General features: G+C 43.9%; 2 protein-coding genes across 4 annotated transcripts in view; one reads left to right on the forward strand and one right to left on the reverse strand.

Moving 5' to 3' along the window:
* setd1ba (SET domain containing 1B, histone lysine methyltransferase a) overlaps positions 1–15803 on the forward strand; it is a 19166-nt gene extending 3363 nt beyond the window's left edge. For 2 of the 3 annotated variants that reach the window (XM_033325474.1, XM_026297383.2), the window contains exons 2-19: positions 171–287; positions 2641–2792; positions 3054–3152; positions 3475–3745; positions 4692–4813; positions 5305–6399; positions 8042–8794; positions 9092–9265; positions 9374–9467; positions 9562–9773; positions 9853–9934; positions 10020–10394; positions 10510–11787; positions 12089–12255; positions 12357–12482; positions 12714–12833; positions 12957–13094; positions 13341–13514. In XM_033325474.1, coding sequence (XP_033181365.1) covers positions 2655–2792; positions 3054–3152; positions 3475–3745; positions 4692–4813; positions 5305–6399; positions 8042–8794; positions 9092–9265; positions 9374–9467; positions 9562–9773; positions 9853–9934; positions 10020–10394; positions 10510–11787; positions 12089–12255; positions 12357–12482; positions 12714–12833; positions 12957–13094; positions 13341–13514 — 5418 coding nt within the window. In that variant the 5' untranslated portion in view covers positions 171–287; positions 2641–2654. Of the gene's footprint in view, positions 1–170; positions 288–2352; positions 2414–2640; positions 2793–3053; positions 3153–3474; positions 3746–4691; positions 4814–5304; positions 6400–8041; positions 8795–9091; positions 9266–9373; positions 9468–9561; positions 9774–9852; positions 9935–10019; positions 10395–10509; positions 11788–12088; positions 12256–12356; positions 12483–12713; positions 12834–12956; positions 13095–13340 lie in introns of those variants that run through there. The other variant, XM_026297381.1, reaches the window with a different exon arrangement.
* Positions 15804–17127: 1324 nt separating this feature from the next.
* Positions 17128–20569, reverse strand: car15 (carbonic anhydrase 15). Its single transcript, XM_026297946.1, has 8 exons — positions 20514–20569; positions 20292–20321; positions 19292–19468; positions 19053–19198; positions 18851–18943; positions 18700–18766; positions 18389–18549; positions 17128–18288 (listed from the first exon to the last, which is right to left on the reverse strand). The coding sequence occupies exons 1-8, from the start codon at positions 20563–20565 to the stop codon at positions 18064–18066; spliced, it is 951 nt and encodes a 316-aa protein (XP_026153731.1). The 5' UTR covers positions 20566–20569; the 3' UTR covers positions 17128–18063.
* Positions 20570–20892: the final 323 nt, after the last annotated feature.

The raw sequence follows: 20892 nt of genomic DNA on the forward strand, positions 1-20892 counted from the left end.
TGCAATCCTGTCTTCAAGGAGAGAGAGGATGGTTTGCATATTGCCCACATAAGATGATGCTTGAAGATGCATATTCGCTGGCAGAGATGCAATACCTACCACTGATCAAAAAAAAAAAAAGTTTTCAAAAGAGCTTTATCTTTCGTGCTAATGGATTCCTTCCTTTTCAGGAGACGCATTCCCACCCCTTATTAATGCCATTAATAGAAGATCCGAAGATGGAGCTGAAAACATTCCTCCTGCCCCTGCGTTTAGGCCTGTTAACTGCATTTCACCAAAGTGCTGAGGTAAATATTTTCACCATGACAGTTTTCCCTCCATGTGTTCTCTCCTGTGTTTGACAGTCTGATTTTTAAACGTTGTAAAAAAGAAAAAGAAAAAAAAAAAGAGTGCTACATGGCTGGGCTTCTTTAGAAACTTAAATCTACCCTTGAAGGAAGGTCAAACCGACGTTTACACTTTGGACGCGTTTTGATTCTGAAGTGGCAAATGGACGGCACAAACCTAATCGTGCTTGAAGTTGCCTCCACAGTTGTAGGTAGCCAGGGTGTTAACCTTTGCTGTTGTGAGAGGAAAGTGTTTAAAGTCATTAATCAAAGCAAATCAACTGTTAAAAATTTGCAGGCAGCCACAATATATTATTCCACAGAAGGGCCATTAATTATCCATGGCCTGCTTTCTGTCATTTGAGGAGCAGTGGTATAAAAGCTTTTATATAAGTTATATGTCAGCATGCCTGTGAACATATTGAATAACTTTGGCTGTTACAAATGCTACAATTTCTATGTGATCAATAGATAAGCAGAAATACTTTTAATAACAGTAACAGCATGCCTCACAGTTCACATTACTGAATTATCAAAACTGTTAAATTGTTATAAAAGAGAATGAACTTACTCATTGCTACTCATATCCTAAAAGGCCATAAAGTGCAATGCCATTACAATCAGCCATTACACATTTTGTCACTTTAACTGTGTTTACCCCCCTCCCTCTAATTTTAACATCTCTAAAACCATAAAGCTGTTTATTCACAACATTTGGTTTCTTTTCACTTTAGAAATACAAATACTCTTATATGGGTGTGCCATGACCTAGTTAAGACAAAGATGGATTCCAGGCAGAGGAAAAAAGGCTCAAAATGTCACAGGGTATTACATCCAGTACATTTTCTTCCTTCTTCTCAATCCCTTAAAAGGAGGAATCATAGTTTTATCATAGTCCGTGAGAGATGAGGAAATCAAGTGTAAGATCCCTTTAGGAACAAAGGAAACCCATATAGGCCATTGAGTCCTGTTTTTAGGAAAATGGCTGCCGAGCGCGCTCGGCCCCCTCTCTCTGCTCTGTGTTGAAGGACTCCTGAGCTGTGCCTCTAATAGCAGACGGCTCCTCTGCTGCTGCGCTCTGATTGGCCCGCCGCGCTGCCGCTGTTAACCAGCCAATTGCCCGAGCACTGCAAAACACCAGGCAATGTCAAACAAAACCCAGTTTGTTCGACACTACGCGCTTGGCAGAAAATATTAAACAAAACAAACAAAAAAAAGAGAGGTAGTGGAAATCTATACGAGTTCAAAGCGATAGTTAAAACCTCTGCAGTTGTAGCTTGTGAAAAGAGGAGCGACGCGACGAGCTGGCACTAGTTTGTTGGCGTGGATGAGTCGGACTGACCCGCCGCGTGCCGACGGTTAGAAACGTTGAAGTCCAGCTAACCGTCGGAGTTTGGTCTCATTAAAAATCCTACTCCTTGTTTTTACCTTTTGCATTAACACACAGCTGTCAACAACTAGCTCCGACAGCGGAGGGGCCCCGGTCTGCTTGTTTTCTATTTCACGTGTCCGCGGACAGTGTGAATTAACACATGTCTCGGCAGAAAAACCAGCGAGCAAATGATTTTTATTACACTTTTTATCACCCCCCGTGTCTAGCTTGTGTTTGCCATTTAGGTAAATGCAATCGGCAGATTCCACACACACACACACACACACACACACAAATTAGAGGTTTAGCCCACAGCTATTGACGGACACGCGATAATCTGATATACACACAGAGGCTGTGTTATTGTTGTGGTTTATCCCGTTAGAATTAAACACAAATCGATAACACAATGAAACGACAAGCGGAGAGGGAGAGAAGTTTGTAGCGAAAGTGCTGCTAGCATCGGAGGTGGGCAAGCCTAGCGGTGTATTGTGGGAGAGACAGAAGCTCCAGAGCAGAGGCACACAATATGTGTTGGCTCTCGTCGAAAAGGAGGCAGTATTCTTCAAGCTAAATCATGTAATGTAAGCGGCGAAAGGAAAGCGATTTCGTCTGTTCATCAATTAAAGGAAAAATCACTCGATCGGACGAACCATGTCCAAGCCAGGGGAGAGGTACAGATTGAACGAAGACCATGGCAGAAAGCAGAGTTCAAGTAAGCTTGTTCTTTTTTTCCTCTTTCTCCAGCTCTCCTAATGCCTCTATTCCGTAACTGGGATATACGCTAGATCCCGTTTTCGCTCCCACTCGTGCTACCCCTACCACCAAAGTCATGCATCTGTGCCGTTTGGTTGTTTTAAAGTGTTGGGGGTTGGTAATGGGACCGTATTTAGCGTTGCCTCACGGCAGCTCTCCTCTCCTTGTCGCTGCCTGTCGTTTCAGGTTTGGCGAACGGCATGGACAGTCATCCCGTCTGCGGCTCGGCGGAGAAACGGAGTCACCACTGGAGAAGTTACAAGTTGATTATCGACCCGGCGCTGAAGAAGGGATCCCACAAACTGTATCGCTACGATGGACAGACTTTCAGCATGCCTGTAAGTGGACCGCCTTCGAAGCGACGCGACGGCTACAATAGTAACCGAGTAGCCGACCTCCATGATAGGTTACAGTGCGGCTGTGTTGCCGTGGCCGGCCGCGGGCATGCTCCAGCATCTTTATCGGTGTGTCGGAGTTTGCTCTGCTGAATCAAACCACGCGTCCGCTTTGCTCAGGACTACTTTGCAACAAGTTAGTGCCGTGTGAAGTTGTGATGGGATGGATAACAGCATTGTGTTTGCCCCCCTCTTCTCCCACAGAACCCCGGGATTCCACCGGTGGACATCGTCCGAGACCCGAGGATCGGTCGTCTCTGGACCAAGTACAAAGAGACGGACCTGCCGGTGCCCAAATTCAAGGTATCCACTCTGACAGAAAGCACGGTGCCAGCTTTTTCCATGCGGACAAGGGGTGCTGTCAAAAGTTGCAGACACACCCCCCTCAGTCATCTATGGGATGTGGAGTGAAAGTCCGGTTGTCGGGGGGCGATGAAGCACCAAAATAACACACACTGCACTGGTGCATGCTTATGTTTTGGACTTTTGTTTTTAACAGGGTTGACTGGATATGCATATTCCTCGGCACCGTCGCTCTGGTCTCCGCTGTCAGAAATAACCCCACATGTTGCAACGTCAACCCGACGACGCTCGGTGACATTAACCCGTCTCCTTCTTCTTCCAGATCGATGAGTGTTATATCGGCCCCGTTCCTCCAAAGGAGGTGACATTCGCCCGGTTGAACGACAACATCAGAGAAGGATTTCTTACCGACATGTGCAAAAAATTTGGAGAAATCGAGGAGGTCCAGATCCTTTACAATCCGAAGAATAAAAAGCACCTGGGGATTGCCAAAGTTGTTTTCGAGACCGTGAAAGCCGCCAAGGTGGCCGTGCAGTCCCTTCACAACACGTCTGTTATGGGAAACATCATCCACGTGGAGCTGGACCCGAAAGGTAAACAGTGAATCATTCATTCAAAGAAAAGACGTGTAACCTACATTTGCGCACGATCCACAGTAATTTAAAGTGAAATGTCGCTTTGTTCTGAATTATTAGGACAGCAGTCACGTGTGTAACTTCACTTGCGCTGCCTGGTAACGTGGGATAATTGAATTTCATTGAAAGTAAGCCTGCTCCCACAAGCCCAGGGCTGAGGGTGATGTGTACTCCCACTGTGCCTAATTTCAGATCTGTAAACAAACAGTAACCGGTCAGAGCCTTTTTTTTTTGTCTAATAGAAAATACTGACATTTCAGCCAGTAACACTGTTGTTATTGTGTCTGCTTTTTTTTTTTTTTTTTTGGACTGATGGAAAGTAGCAACTTTAGGATGATGCAAACTATTTAGTATTTGACTGACAACAGTTTTACATCTGTGCTTGTTTAATCACAATAATGCTTAGTGCTATTTTAATATCAGCATATACCGTTTTAATGGCCACACATGTGCTATTGTTATGAATTGCCACAAATAGATTTTTTCTTCTTTGCATAAAGTGTTAATGTTTATGTGGGAAGAGTTGAGTGCTTGTGTAGGATCTGCAAAATCTATTAGGACATGATTTGGTGTTGTTATTACAGCATCTGTGTGTCATATATAAACTGAGGCCATATGTGAGTTAACAGCATTGATTGCATGACATAATGGGGGTTTTCTGTTCACAAATCGTACATAGGCAGACAGAAGCAATAGGCCTATGTGATTTTAGTTTAAAAGGCTCACTGAGGCTTACTCAGGAAAATGTGCACATTGCATTTGGAAATATTAAGTTTCAAGTTCAGCTTCCATTGAATAATCACTGTTATTTAAATCATGCCAGGTGAGTTTTAACAAAGCCTACAGGCATTAAGACTGCTTTATGTGCTTGGCGTCGGATCTCTTCATGTTTACCGTTTTGCAGGTGAGAATCGCCTGAGGTACTATCAGCTCCTAATGAATGGCAGCTACACTCCGCTGACCCTGCCTGTTGGTGGAGAGGAGGCCAGAGAAGTTTCCCCTCGTAGCCTGGCAGAAGCTTTACTGGTAAAAACCATTTATTAATATGCAGTAAATCTTTTTTTACATTTTTTTTATGAACATTATTATATAGATTTGAATTGTTGTGATACTTTGTAGAAATAGTCCAGCTTGCCAGTCTAAGCTGACATCCTTATCTGTAGTCCTCTTTATCAGTGCAGCAGGTGGTGAAGTAAAAGAGAGATGTTATCCTGACCCCATGGATTGAAATCACAAAGTCAATGAAATGTGTACTTTGGCCTTGTAGCATGAGGTTCCCAAAGCATTGTACCTACAAACTCTTATCTACTAGTTTGGCCTTTTAAATGGTCCTTACAGGTGTAAGCTATGAAACGTAACTTTTGGCCATTTGGGAATTCATGACTGCATTTACACGTGGTAGCTTCTAAGAGCCAACCTGAAGACCTTTTAAACAAAATGTCAGTTTTTTGTTGCTGTCAAAGTAGAGGTTTGTCTTGGCCATGACCTCTTCTCTTCTTCCTGTTGTCTGCTCTAAGGCCTGCGAGCCCATCCGTAGGTTATCAGAGAGCAGCTTGTCTGCTGTGGGGGCAGCACTGCCCCCCAGCAGCTCCACTACTCCTCTGTCCCTGGAGACGGGCTACTCCAGCTTAAGGCAGGACACACCCCAGTCCCAGGGAACCCCTCATACTCCACGACAGACAGGTACGCCTTTCTCACAAGACTCCAGTTTCTCCAGTCGGCAGTCCACGCCTGCATACCAGACCACTCGGCCGGAGAGCTCCGGAGGATACAAATCCCGGAGACATGAGAGTAAGTTCCAGGATGCGTACAACCGCAGACCAGAGAGGCCCCAGTACCACATGTACCGAAGCACGACGTCTGAACAGGCCCCCTTCAAACAGCACCAGCTCACCCCACCTGAACCTCCACCATCCACCTCTTCCTTCAGCTACACAGCACCTCCTCCTGCTACACCCAATTTCAAGTCCACCTTCTCGCCCTACCAGACCCCTTTGCCCCCTGCATTCCCACCATCAGAGCCAGCTTTTCATCACGCAGCCCAAAGGGAGGGTGAGTACCTCCGGCCACCACAGCCGCCTCTGGCAGTTGCTACTGACTTTCTACCCATCAAGGAGAGACCAGAAACTCCACCGATCCCCGAACCCCCGCCAGAGCCTTTGCCTCATCCGACCACCCCTCCTCCTCAAACGCCAGAGCACTGTCCCTCACCTGGCTCCCCCACACCAGATCCTGAGCGCAACAGCTTGGATTCTCGCATTGAAATGCTCCTCAAAGAGAAAAGGACTAAACTGCCTTTCTTGGAGGAGCGAGACTCGGACACTGAGGTACGAATGGAGGGAAGTCCGATTTCCTCCTCTTCTTCTCAGTTATCCCCAATTCCCCCTTACACAAGTGGCTCTCAAGGCGGTCAGCAAAATTCACGTCCCCCTAGCACAGGCCTGGAGGATATCAGTCCAACCCCACTACCAGACTCGGAAGACGAGGAGCCAATTCCTGGAACTGCCTCTCTGGTCAAGAGAATCAGCTCGCCTGTTCATGAGAAGATGAGCAACAGTGACTTAAAGGATGGACATTTTCGAGGCCACACTCCCACAGATAAAATGGAAACGGTAAGATACACATTTTATCTGATATATGAAAATAGCTTCATTTTTACATAGAAAAATAATGCATGTTTCAATATGTCACACTTGTCACGTTTTACAGAAAAGAGCTGGAACAATCAAATGTGTGAAAACGAGCTTGTATTATTAGTCTTGATTGGTTGATAGTAGCGTGCTGCTGATATTTACACAGCGCTGTGAATGACAGTTACACAGAGGACACAGGAAGTGAGGTCTGATTTCAGTGTGAGATGGTAGTAGTAAACTTTCTCTTTTGTTTCAGTCTTTTTGTTCTGCTTTGCAAAGGAAATTCCGGTTTCACTGCATACCGTATACAAAGGTGCCACAAAAACGTGCTGGCGCTTTCAGTTGATTCCTTTTGTGTTGTTTATTTTTGTGCAAAGAATGAAAACGATCCTACCTATAAGAAACAAGTAGTATTTGTCTATAAGGAGTCTTTAGAATATCATATTTATGAGCAAAATAGTCTGTGAGCATGCGTTTAAAAGATGTTCACTTTCCTTGTCAGCACAGTTAAGAGTTGAAGTTATGAATGAACAGGTTTAGATGCATAGCTTACAGCCTTACAAATACCTTCACATTCATATGAAGTTGATCTCATTGTTTATAGTTCAGTTACACCATCTGGCCCGTGATGCTGTATTCCTACACTTACTGCTGTGCTTTGAACGGAGAAATAAGAGCCGTTTGCTGTTGGGGAAATGAAGACTCTTGTTTCCTCTTTCTAGCATTAACCACATGTGCTCACTCTGAAGAAAACACAGTTTGACTGTTGGCCCTATCCAGCGCCACACTTCCTGGTTTTGCTGTAGCTGACAGTCAGGATTGGCTACAGCGTCTCTGGTCTCACATTTCAAGTTATCACAAAGCAAACAGTGCTAACAGGTCATTTGGGTAACGACACCACTCCCATGCTGAGTTTACTCTTCTTAGTTTCGTTTCTCTCGCACTTATGACAGATTCTTTTAAAATATTAAACAGCAGGGAAGAGAGCTGCATGGTGTTATGTTTGATCACACAAGTCCTGCATGGTTTTAGAAATCCACAGTTTGAAGCGAACTGTTTGGGAGCATAACATGCCTACTAAAGACATGGGTCAGTCGTGTTTGTGCTAATGCTAAATACTAAACTTTGAACTTGGCTTCGAAATCATCTGTTGCTCTTATGTGGATGAAAAACAATCCTCAATACAGAAATGTGTCTTCAGTATGAAAAACCGTCAAGCACTGGAAGTGGGAGTCATATGCCTGGATTGAGAATCATAATTGTTTAATTGTTCTCTCCTCATATAGTTTTTGGATTTTTAAATAAACTCTACTGGTTTTAAATTCCTGTTCAGTCAGAGGCATTGCATCACTGCTTGTGAACTTCATGTTCTTTAAAAAGAAGTGTTCTGCAGGTGTAAATATGTTTATTTTCTCAACTTAATGTGTTACCAAAAAAAAAAAAAGAAGATAGATGTAAGATATAGATGTAAGTAAACAATCTTAAGTCACAGTCTAATTACTAGCTTTTGCCTGAACTTTTGACCTCATATCAGGCTCTTCCTAAGTAAGTCATAGAGATGAAATGAGTAGCTGATTGTAATCTATAACTAGATGTTCAACTTGTCTCCCTTTGCGTCCAGGGCCATCAGTCGTCAGGTGAAGACATGGAAATCTCTGATGATGAGATGCCCGGGACTCCAATCACCAGTGGAGACTGTGGGAAGGGCATTGTTGTCAACTCTGCAGTGTCCCCGATGCAGACCATTCCCATCCCTCCCCCTGGCTTCCCCCCTCTACCACACCAAGCCGGCTTCACGATCCCGCATCACCACTTGGCCCCACACTCTGCTGTCCCAGGACATCCTCCTCACTTGGCCGGTCATCCTGGAGTGCCTCACCATATGCTTCCACCCATGGGTCACTACGCTCCTAGCATGATGCCAGTAGTGCAAATGGAGCTAATGAACTGCTTGCGGTGGGAGCAGTGGAGCACGGTTCCAATGTCATTCCAGATGCAGCAGCAGATGCTGAGCCGCATGACTCAGACGAGAGGGCCGTATCCTTATCCACATTTTATGGATGGTGCATCTGGGCTGTTTGGTGGGCATTATCCACCTCTACCTATGGGTGCTGCACCTGCTAATGGTGGTGCAGGGGCACCTGGACAACAATGGCAGCATCCCAGCATACCAAAGTTTAACCCTACTGTTCCTCCTCCTGGATATGAGACTAAAAAGGAGGACCCCCACAAGGCCACTGTTGATGGTGTGCTGCTGGTCATTGTCAAAGAGCTGAAGGCCATCATGAAGAGGGATCTCAACCGCAAAATGGTGGAGGTGGTGGCTTTTAGAGCCTTTGATGACTGGTGGGATAAGAAGGAACGTTCTGCAAAGGTAAGTCTTTCAAGATACAAATACCACGTTACCTCCAGAAACATACATGTGGGGAAAAATAATATTAAATTAAAAAAAAGAAAGAAAACATATATATATATATATATATATAAAATGGAAGGCATGAATTGCAATATAGCACAAATGTTCATTATAAATGTCTGTTCATAGTTGGATAGCAGTAGAAATTATTATAAAGAATCATTTTTAATGAACTGTCTGTGTAGTTTTAGTCAATTTGCTTCTCAGTTTAATACAGTAACTTCCCAACAGTAAAAGTCTTATTGTCTTTCCCAGGCATCTTTGACTCCAGTGAAAGGTGCGGAGGGGAAAGACGAAGAAAGACCCAAATCCAAAGAGATGATGGGTTCAAGTCTGCTGGAAAACTGGAACAAGGGTGAGGGACTGGGCTACGAGGGAATGGGTCTAGGTATTGGTTTGAGAGGAGTCATCCGCCTTCCCTCCTTCAAGGTAAACCTTGAAATTGGTCATTTTGTAAACACTGATAAAGATATGGTCTCTTCATTCTCAACCACTTGCATTGCCTGTTGGTGTTTAATGGTTGCATATTGTGCTCAGGTGAAAAGAAAAGACCCACCTGAAGCTGCAGCAGCAGGCGACAACAAACGAGCCCGACCTTCCACTCCAGTGGATGATGAGCTGGATGATGAAGGTAACGCCTACTATCAATGCAGCAGACCAAATTCTCCCTTACCACTGTTATAAAATGGCCAAAGTTAATTTGCCTTGTGGTTTATTTCTGTCAGACCGGGATCGAGACCCAGCTAAGCTCTCCCTAGACGATTCCAAAATGGACACCGACAGCATGTCCGCAAAGCGACGGCACTCGCGGCCGCTTGAACTGGATAGTGAGGGAGAGGAGGAGGTGGACACCTCAGGGAAGGAGGAGGAGTCTTTGTCTGACAGGGAGGAGGAACCTGATGAAACAGAGGCTACTGACAGGCTGTCATCAGGCAAAGTAAGCTCTCTAAATAATTGTACATACTGTTTCGTACAATTTGTATACATTTTTATAACAACATCTGATCATCTCTTAGGAGAGTGGTGATGAGGAGGGTGATGATGAAGATGATGGGGACTTATCCAGCGAGAGCACTTCTTCAGATTCGTCTGATGGAGGTACTACAACTGACAACGCTGCTTGGTTAGGTCCTTTTCTTATGTATGTTTCCTGTAGTTTAATTCTTTGCCTCATTTTATGCAGAAGCAGAGAGTTCAGACTCCTCTAAAGCCAGCTCAGACTCCTTAGCAGAAAGCGAAGACTCCTCTGATTATGAGACGAGCTCAGAGGAGGATGTGGACGAGGAGGAAGAAGAAAAAGAGGTAGAAGAAGATGCGGTCCATGTAGGCAAAGAGGCTGAGACGTCCTCGTCCTCTTCATCTTCGTCTTCGTCATCTTCATCTTCTGATGAAGAGGAGGGAGAGATAGAGGCCAAGTCACTGAGCCCACCTGCAGGACTAGAGGATAAGGAGGACAAGAGTTGGCAGGAGGAGCTAAGCAAGACCAAAGGTAGACCTCCAAGTCCCAGGGAGGAGGTCGTGGAGGACCGGAAGCCACCATCACCTAAAGGCACCCCAGGTGAATTTCTGCTACTATGTCTGTGTCGCTCATGTAAACCGTTCATCAAAGGTATTTATTATTTTTTAAATATTGATATTGGTTTAAATAAAATTCGTGTTATGTTGTCTTGCAGTCAAAGATCGAGACATCAGTGTAAACAGCAGCATTCCTGTAGTGAAGTCTGAACCTCCTGAGCATGTAGCAAACCTTCGGCCACCCACTCCCACGGGAGTCCTGCCTAGCACTGACCAGAAAGCCAAAGGTAAAGCCGAGCCTGAGGAAATAGCCTGCACCCCTGCTCAAATAGCTCCACCCCACTTGGATTCAGACACACCTGTTCCCAAATCCACACCTTTCATGCACCTCCCTCTTCCTCCTCACCCGACAGTAGAAAGTCGCTCCCTCCTTCATCCACCCCCTGGTCCCCTACCTGACCTCCCTCAGCGGGCCAGGCTTCCTACAGATGAGGACATACCCCGCACGCCAGGCAGGGACCTGATGGAGCGTGCCCGGAGTTTAGGCAAGTCCCAGAGCACAGACACTGTCCCCATCACACCTGGTAGCGACGCCCCACTTTCGGGCAGCAGCCTGTTGCTTAGTTCACCCCACATCCCTGGTAGCCCCTTTTCCTATCCTTCTCAGTCCCCTGTCCTTAGTGCTGGAATCCCCCGCACTCCAGGAAGAGACTTAACCTTCACCCCTGTCTTCCCTGACCCCACAGCACTGACTCTTAACAGGAAAATATCCTCTGAGAGCCTGGACGATAGACCTGTTTTTAAGGAGCCACCCATCAGTGCCCTGTCTAATCAAAGTCTGTCAGCTGGCACTGAGCACCCACCCAGTGTCCCTGAAGATCTGCCTGCTGATCTCACTGTAGACGTCCCTGTGCCATCAGACACTGCTCCATCAAAGAAGAAACCAGGACGACCCAGAGGCAAAAAGATGCCTGCTGGCTCTGCGGCTGATGAGTCTTTAGAGCTGTCTTCTGAGTCCATCTTCCTCCCTCACGACGCACATCCGGATGATCTGTCCATGGAAATGATGTCTGCCAAGTCCCCCGACCACCCGAGCCTGGACTTCCGGGAAGGAGAGGTGGAGCCCCAGACGATGCTGCCCTCTGAAGACGGCTTCCTATCCTACGAAGAAGAGGCGCCTGTGACTGTGAAACCTCGGAGGCCGCGGCGAGGTTGGGAGGAGATACTGCTGGGCAGTCTGTCCCCTGTTACCACACCTCCTCGGTCGTACTTCAGCCGACGCACCGATTTTGAGGAGATGACCATTCTGTATGACATCTGGAACGAGGGCATAGATGAGGAGGACATTCGCCTTCTGCAGATCACTTATGACAAGATGCTCCAGCAGGACAATGGCAACGACTGGCTGAACGACACACTCTGGGTCAACCATCCTCATATCCTTCACTGCTTAACAAAGGCGGGTTTACACCACATCTTGTCATCACTAACATTAAAGTTTATGTATATGTCACTTTTCAAAGGCATATAACAAATTGTTTTATAGTATGAGACCGCTAATTTTAAGAAGTGGCTTTGTAGTTTGTGTATTAAAAAGCACTCCCTCTGGTGGTGAAAATGAGGAACTGTTTAACTGGTATTACACATCTAGGCAACTTGGTGTGAATGGATTTGGCATCCCAGTCGTGGTCTAAGGCCTTTTGTGTTTTCTAAGTTTCTTCCTTGACTTCCTTGCACCTACCAACATCCCTGGAGTGAAGAAAAAGAGGAGAGACGATGGCATGAGGGATCACATGACCGGCTGTGCCAGAAGCGAGGGATACTACAAGATTGACAAGAAGGACAAGATCAAATACCTTCAGAGCACACGGCTGCAGTCGGAGGAGCCACCGGTCGACACACAGGTGGGCAGAGATGGCAAATTGTGATGCATGAGTTGTTTATAGGGTAAAGAGAAAATGTGCATTGTGTGGTGAGCAGATCTAACTCCATCTTCTCTGTGCAGGGTATGAGTATTCCTGCGCAGGTCCACGCCTCTACCAGGGCTGGCTCAGAGCGGCGGTCAGAGCAGCGACGTTTGCTGTCCTCGTTTGCATGTGACAGTGACCTGCTGAAGTTCAACCAGCTGAAGGTGAACAAACTCAAACTCAAAAGAACAGTAAACAGAAAGGCGTAACAAAAAGACATGGTGTCTACTGGGATTATTTCCGTTTTTTTGTTATATTTTGCAAAATGGCAATGGTATTGTCTTTGGAGGAGCTGTTTTTTTACTTGTGTACTGTATATCTCTATTGTGTCTACATGTAATCAGTTTTCCTGATAATTAAAAAACAATGACATTTTTCTCCCTCCCTCTTTTCAGTTCCGTAAGAAGAAGATCAGGTTCTGCAAGTCACACATCCACGACTGGGGTTTGTTTGCTATGGAGCCCATTGCTGCTGACGAAATGGTGATAGAGTACGTGGGACAGAACATCAGACAGGTAAGAGACAGGTGGCTTGTTTCAAGTGGGTTTTCTCAGAACCAAGAATGATAAATAGCAATATATTGACAGAGGCACCTTGGACTTTCATAACAGTCAACAAATGATAATCTTCGTTTCCAGGTGATTGCGGACATGCGGGAGAAACGTTACGAGGAGGAGGGCATCGGTAGCAGCTACATGTTCCGCGTTGACCACGACACCATCATCGATGCTACAAAGTGCGGCAACTTCGCCCGTTTCATCAACCACAGCTGCAATGTAAGACAACATGAAAGCTCAGTACACAAATCATTCTGGACTGTTTTGTGATACTTGTACTCGCGTATTTCAGTTTTCTTCTGCTTTATACTCGTACACCAACACAGTTTAGAGGCAAATATTCTTTTTACTTCACTACGTTTATCTGAAGGCGATAGTTGCTCTCCATCATTTCATACAAAAACTATGCACACAGGCAGCTTAAAATGTCCACATGGTGGGTTTTTTTTTTTTTTTTTTTTTCAGCCCAACTGTTATGCAAAGGTCATCACAGTGGAGTCTCAGAAGAAGATCGTGATCTACTCCCGACAACCCATTAACGTCAACGAGGAGATCACTTACGACTACAAGTTCCCTATCGAGGACGAGAAGATCCCCTGTTTGTGTGGGGCAGAGAACTGTAGGGGAACACTGAATTAACATCCGGTGGAGGTCAGAACAATCTCTTACAGGGCTTAAATGCGTGTTCTCTAACATTTCAAGTTTCCCCAGACGCTCTCAGTCTCCACACCCGATGAGGAGGAACTGAAGAGCGAAGGTTTGATTAAGGAACCAGGAGAGGCCACTCTCAAGTTGTCTGGATAGAGTTGGGCTATACCTGTGCCGCACTCTTCGTATACTCAACTCGAGATTGTTTACGATTTTTGGTGCTCTGGAAATGAAAATTGCATAGTTTTTTTTATGTATGCCAGTGACCCAGAATTTACACAACACTTGACTTGCTGTTGCAGCATATCTTCCCCTCCTCTCACCATTGGACAGTATTTCAGCATGGCCCCTCCCACATCCTGTCCTGGTTTGTACAGTTTTACACACTTTTTTTTTTTCTTTTTTTTTTTCTCATTTGTCTCATAAGCTTTACGTACACCACACATGGTACAAAAAAAGTAACACAAACACATGTTAAGGCTGCTTACTAATACTGTTGAGACGCACAAGCCCACAAGGAAAACACCTGTCGTTGGAAGAAGACGTGGTCAGCAACTGAGCAGATAGCAGATGACGCTGTTTCTATCCAGCAGCATCCGGTGGAGCATCGCAGCCCGCCATGGACTGAAAACCCTGCTTTCTCGCTCCTACCTCCACTGCACCAGTTTTCTTGGAAATAAATCAAACTGATAAAAAATAAATCAAGTAACAGAAATGGTTTAATCCTGCCGCAGAATCTGGAAAATTGGATATCATACCTGCTTTCACCAGCCAATAATTGATCAAGCTGCTTCCTATTTGTTTATGCAAACGTTAAAGCTGATGGGCAAAATTTGTATTAATGATATTCCAGTGTTTTCCAGTTTTATTGGGGTAGTTCTCTTCATGCTCGTTTCTTCAAAGACACTATATTTGTGTGTGTCCCCTGTGTGAATGTGTGTGTCAGGCTTCTGGTTAAGAGTATTTATCATCATGTCTCGGTTTGTGTAGCAATGCGCGTGCACCGCCCCTTGTAGGTCACAGCTCATAAGGCCGGCCAATCCGTACAAGAAATTTCCAATTGAATCAGTTTCTGCCAGTCAGCTAGAGCTGAGGGTTGATTCTTGTTGTAAGTGCCATATGACCGTGCAGCTGTCTTTGTTTAATCTGAGCAGACAGGTGACGTGAAAGTCTTTTCAGAGAGTTGTGACCTGCAGTTGTGTTAACATGCATGTCAAGAATTGCTTCCCATGTTTTTTTAATTTTTTTTTTTTTCCACCAGTGTGGGTGTTTGATGATGATGATGATGATGATGATGATGATGTGTCAGCTTCCTTCACCAGGAATAACCGTCTCATGTTTGTCTACTCTCCTTTTCAACTGCAACACTCGCTCTACCAGTGTTTAACATTTGCTGCGAGGCGGAAGTGTTTCTGCGACCCTGCAGGCCTCCTCATAGCAGTCAGCGAGGGCTGTTTTTTTTTTTTTTTTTTTCTCATAAACTATATAAAGATAAAAAAATATTTGTGAATGCACTCGAGGCTTGCACTTACGCTTTACACCCTGTCTTAGCCAATCAGCCCCCTTCCCCTTACCCCCTAAGACCAAGTCAGTCATTGCTTTTCATTCAGTTGTATTGATAATGGAGATTTCCTCGTTTTCACCATTGATGTTTATATTGTATATGATTACTTGTACAGAAGATCTAAAAGGTTTTTTTTTTTTTATCTTCACAGGGGTAACACTTTTAAGCATTTGTCTCTTTTTTTAACAAAAGACTGAGTATTTAAAACTATTTTCAGGGATCTGTAAAAGGAATCTTGAGGGTTTCAAAGGTTGTTTATTTAAAGAAAAAGGTCCACTGTGTACAGGAAAAGTTTCTGCCTCCCTTTTTGAAAGATTGTTTCTTGTAGAAACGTCTTCATTTTCTGCCCATTTTTGCTTTGTAATCCTAAAATGTGTAAATACTGTAACTGTGAATACTATATAAATATATATATTTTTGTTCCCTGGGATTTGCTACGTGAACTCAGCTAAAAAAACAACTATGTAACATAAGAGGTGAGTGTTGAGCTGGTAGCAGGAATTTCAGCTTGTGTCAAGCTTTTTTTTTTTTTCTTTTTGTTTTTTAATTTTCTGTTGTAAATTCTATGAAAAGTTGTTTGCGGTGTGGAGAAAAAAAGCTGCAGAATCGGCATGGGAAGAGGATTGGAGCATCAGCCTGTTTCTCATGTCTATTTATTACACAAATGTATGAAAAAAGCAAAATGGAAATAAAGCAGTTTTGCATACATCCATAAACAGTGTTTGTTTTTGTGAAATATGTAGCAAACAAGATTAAATGAATAAAAACTTGCTATACATGATGTCAGATCTTCATGTGTCATGTGATCCAGGGTTGATGACAGTTTTACCCCCCGCCAGACTCTACTAATTAAAGTCCACTCTCAAGCCGAAGTCCAATTCGGTTCATAGATATACATAAGCAAATATGAAGTCAAGGTGCAAGTAGGTGGAAGTGGCAGCTTTAAGGGCAAAGAGGAGCAGGGCCTGGTGCTGGATAAATCTGGGTCTGAGTGGGAGAGAGTTTCAGTTCTCCCCCTCTGGAAGCTTTTTTCTGCCTTACTGTGAGTCTGCTGTTTACAGTCATCATTTCCTCCTCTGGTTGAAGGTTATTAATCAGAGCTTTCAGCTGCTGTTTGGGTGCAGTGAAAATCTGCAGCCTGACGTCACTGTTGTCCAACACTGTACTCACATTCGCATAGCAGCATCTATGTGTGTGTGTGTGCTGCCCCAAGGCCGTGACAGGAGGAGGATGGTGTGACCACAAGCGGAGAGGGTGGGATGGGAGGGTGAGCTTAGACAACATGGGAGCCCAGTTCACACTCATGTCCATCTGCTGAACGACATCAAACACACCAACAGAGGGAGACGAGCGTGCACACGGAGTGATCTGATTGGTCAGGCGTTACCGTTCCAACTGTGCTCTCTTGTTTTATTGGTCGTCTTTCCAGCTCTTTTAATAACCACAAATACTACTATTTATTTTTTTTGTTTCTTTCATTAGGCCTCATAGAACTGGAAACAATGCAGAGAGAAACATCTATTTTCTAACACTATTCATAAACGATAACAGATAATGTGACAGAGTAATGTGTTTTTATTGTGAAAACAGGAAATGTTAGAGTCATTAAAAACAAAACTGTGAATTGTGACATGCAAGTGTCAGTCTCATATCTGATATTTGTCCTCACAGGTGTTTAGTTGGATGTCATTTCTACACTTGAAACCCTTCTGCGTATGCTGCTAGTTAACACTGATCCTGCTGGGTCCTGACAAATATACAAATTAAATGCACACAGAGCTTTTTGCATGTTGAACGCAGGAGACTCGGCTCATTAGCAAACATTTACCAGGACTATTATCTTTGTTTTAGGTCCTTTCTGAATGGACCCTGTGGTTTTCAGCAGACCTTTGTTGCAGTAGGTAACACCTGCACACCAACAGTTAGAAACATGCAGGTGTTACTAATAACAATAATGATGCCATAACAATAATGATGCCATTATTGCTACGATGTAGATGTCATCACTAACTTTAATGTTAGTGATGACAAGATGTGGTGTAAACCCGCCTTTGTTAAGCAGTGAAGGATATGAGGATGGTTGACCCAGAGTGTGTCGTTCAGCCAGTCGTTGCCTTTCAGGTGCAACATGGGGCCATGTCACCGAGCCAACCACAGACTAGAAATACAGAGTCTAACGAGCCAGCATGCAAAATATCATATTTAGTTTCTCTCCCATAGATTAACAAGACACTCTGAGGTGACTTGCTGCTTTTGTGTACTGTGTTTGTTTTCAAATAAGGCTCTGAAATTTGTAGTATGTAAATGCTTGATGTGAAACTGAAATCACCAAAACAAAGAATAACCATGATTGTGATTAAGATTTACTTTTTTTTAATCTGCCTTCTCCTTTATCAGTTCAAAACTTTAATTTGTTTCCTACAATGTTTTATGGCCAAATACCTGCAAAACACGACGTTGCATTTCCACCAGCTTCAGTAATGCTCGTCATGTTACTCTGCTACTGTGATCGGTCGGCATGCTGAGGGCTGCATCCTATTTGTCTTGGTCTTAAGTTGAACTATGATCTCACTAAATTTTAATAATTGTGAAGTCACAAAGTCGAACGAATCGACCAACAAGCTATAATGCAAAAGGCCAACAGTCATAATAGCAAATACATGGCTGCCATCAAAAGACACAGTTCAGTTGCACCTGTGCACAATTCACATTCTTTAGTGTTAGTAATGTGCTAATGGAGTTAAATATTCCTGCAGAAACAGCAGGGCACAATCATGACACGTTTCACTGTTTTACAGTACTCTTCTTCACAGTTTGTTTTTTTGTTTTTTTTTTGTCTTTGCTGGAGTATTTTCTACAGATGGGGAAACTCTACATTGTACCTCAGGTTCAAAAAGGAAATAAAATGAGGGGCGACAACATGAATTCATTTTCATTTGGCATTGCAGTGTTTTATGGTTCGGAGTTACCATGGCGCTAAAGTCTGGAGATGAAGGTTCCCAGCAAAATGATTTGAAACAGATGCACCGCCACAGCTGACCTGAGGGGACGACCGGCCGTCCCTCTGAGCAGTTTGGCATCTCTGGATGCAGAAACAGAGCAGCTGAAGGTGGGGTGGATGTGTCTGAAGTTGTTGTGCAGAGGTGTCACCTGCTGTGCATCCTCCTTTGTGGAGAAGATCTGTGAGGTAAACTGAGCGAGCTGTGGAGAAAACATATAAACAATATCATTTACAGCACACAGCAAGTTGTTTTAACCTTGTTTCATAATAAGTGTGGTTTGAAATGAGAATTAGCCCTACTTGAGACCATGAGATGTAGATGGGGACTTCATACAAAGTCCATACAACCACTTGAGAGCATGGAGGAGTGGTGAGGCTGCCCAAATAACGGTAATACTGACTCATGTTGTGCTTCGGCAGAAGGCTCATCAGCGGGAATGGCTTGATTTTAGTTGTTTGGCCTTGGGGGTGGATGCACATTTGTAATGAGACCAGTTACAGACAGCACAGTCACCAAACAGTCAAGATTTGTTGTGTGTGTGTGTGTGTGTGTGTGTGTGTGTGTGTGTGTGTGTGTGTGTGTGTGTGTGTGTGTTTGTGTTTTCTCACACCTCTGTAAGCTACGGAGGACAGTTTTTGTGATATGTGCCCGAAGTGAACATTTTCTCCGTACACAACCTGTAAGAAAAGACAAAATCAGGGTGTATTTTTATGAAATAACTACAAACGTTTCAATAAATATAATAGATCTGACAAACTAACATCAATGAAAAATCCAAGCACAGCAAGTCCTGTTGGATCATCTAAGGCCGCTGTCAAGTTGGGATGGATGGACTTCATGTTCACTATGTGCATCTGGACATAAACAAAAAGCACAGCGACATCAAGGGGAGGCTGCACTGTACCAGTTTGCTGCAGCAGTTGGTTTGTGACAGTGTAGAGCTGTCTACTGACCATACTGTACCTCCATTGGGTATCTGCGTCCGTCCACCGTGTGCTCTGAGCCGTTAGTGGCCGGGCCTCCCCAGTGGAAGTGCAGCTGGACGGTGTGGTACACACCTGGAAGACCTCCACCGCTCACTGACATGCCACTGCCAACCTGCAGCAGGACTGAAAGCAAGCAGAAAGTGCCTCATCACCAGAACAAATGCGCACAAGAGACAATAATGTTCATATTCTGCACACCATCTGCAGTATATTCACCAGAGTGGCCATCATTTTCAAGCGTCCAGTAGCCCATTTGGATTGTATCAAAGCCCTCCAGATGTAAAGAGCCCAGAGAGTTGTTACTGGTCATCTGGAGGTCCAGATTGATGGGAGAGTGGGTCTTTTCCAGTAATGGGTGACAGGACGGGAACATGTCTCCCCATGCATAAGGATCTGAGGGTGAAAAAGAGGCCACAGGTGCAGCAAACACATCAGTGAAGACAGGAGAGAGAATGTTTCTACGTTTGTGGTTCAAATGGACAAAAGAAATCCAGTAGCTTTTACTACATCATGAAAGGAGAAAAATGTTGAATGTGAAACTGGTCAAACAATTCCACAAGGTCTGTTTAGTTAGATTCCTTCTCAGCATACGTTCACGACTTTGTCATTCATGTCGCTTCAGGATTTGACACAGAAATGTCATTTTGACCTTGAAAATACCAGTAAATAATTGTACAGAACATGTTTAAATGTTTAATACGTCTCCATTTTCTTTGTTGTTTGTCAGGTACTGACTCATTCATTTGCATCTGCTGAGAAAGATCAAAAGCTCCAGGACAGAGGAGAGATTGTTCTCTCAAAGACAAGTGGTATTCATTCAAGGAAATTTCACATCTTTTGTTTGCACTATTATTGAATCTGTGCTCTGTTGTTAGTCCAGATATTTTAACTTCTCAAGGCCTCTAGCAGTTATTTTAAATGACTCAGCCTGAGGCATTTAAAATGAGAGGAAAGTCACTGAATCATTCATTCACAGACATTTTGCCTCTGACCACAGGTTGCAAGGAGACACCGATTTATTTTGAAGGGTCACCAACCAGAAACGAGCTCTTCAAAAATAAATCTAGAAACAAAACCTTAATTGTGTAAAATCATAATCTATTTCAGCTGAAAATGTATCAATTTAGCCGAGTAAATGCTTTGCCATCCCATTTTAATTAAAGACCACACTCTGTAAGCTACAGGTTCAAATTTAAAGTAGTCATAGGTTACTTACTGCAGGGTGGATCGTTGTAGCAATAGTCTTCTGGAATATGAAAAACAGATTTTAGACAATCATGTGGAATTCCTCGGATTTTATTTTTGTGACCTGAATAGAAATAGCAAAATTGTATATATATATATATATATATATATATAAATAAATATATAATAAAATATATTTATGTATATACATAAATATATTTTTTGTTTTATTAGTCTAAAGCAGAGCCCTCACGCGAATCAGTATATGAAACGACAATCATCAGAAGAGCCACAGTCCAAATCATCGTCGGATCCCGCAGACAGGTGTCAGTATCGGAGGTAGACTGAAAATCTGCACTAGCGTCCTCCTTAAATAGGAACTGAGGTGAAAGCTGACTTTTATTTTCTCCTGGGTTTGATCACTGAACCCTGTCATCGCCAATCTAGTGAGTCTAGTGTTCTTTTCTGATCAACAGGCTCATTGATGCAAACACAGCTTCACTCCCCCCATCCAACCCCCCACCAGCAATGCCCAGTGACTAGTAACAAGACCCATTCATGTGTTGGGAAAGTGACAGGATGTGTAGCTCACTGAATTAGAAGGGAACTCAGCTCAGAACCACCAATAACTG

This window comes from Mastacembelus armatus, chromosome 12 (genome assembly GCF_900324485.2).
Source record: "Mastacembelus armatus chromosome 12, fMasArm1.2, whole genome shotgun sequence".
Lineage (NCBI taxonomy): Eukaryota > Metazoa > Chordata > Actinopteri > Synbranchiformes > Mastacembelidae > Mastacembelus > Mastacembelus armatus.

Bases quoted from the DNA above. Each gene is read 5' to 3' on its own strand.
- car15 (XM_026297946.1), bottom strand. From the start codon at position 20,565: ATGATTTGGACTGTGGCTCTTCTGATGATTGTCGTTTCATATACTGAT. The intron at 20,322-20,513 runs GTGAGGGCTCTG...TTCATATTCCAG, and splicing joins CGTTTCATATACTGATTCGC to AAGACTATTGCTACAACGAT. The intron at 19,469-20,291 runs GTAAGTAACCTA...TTTCACCCTCAG, and splicing joins CTACAACGATCCACCCTGCA to ATCCTTATGCATGGGGAGAC.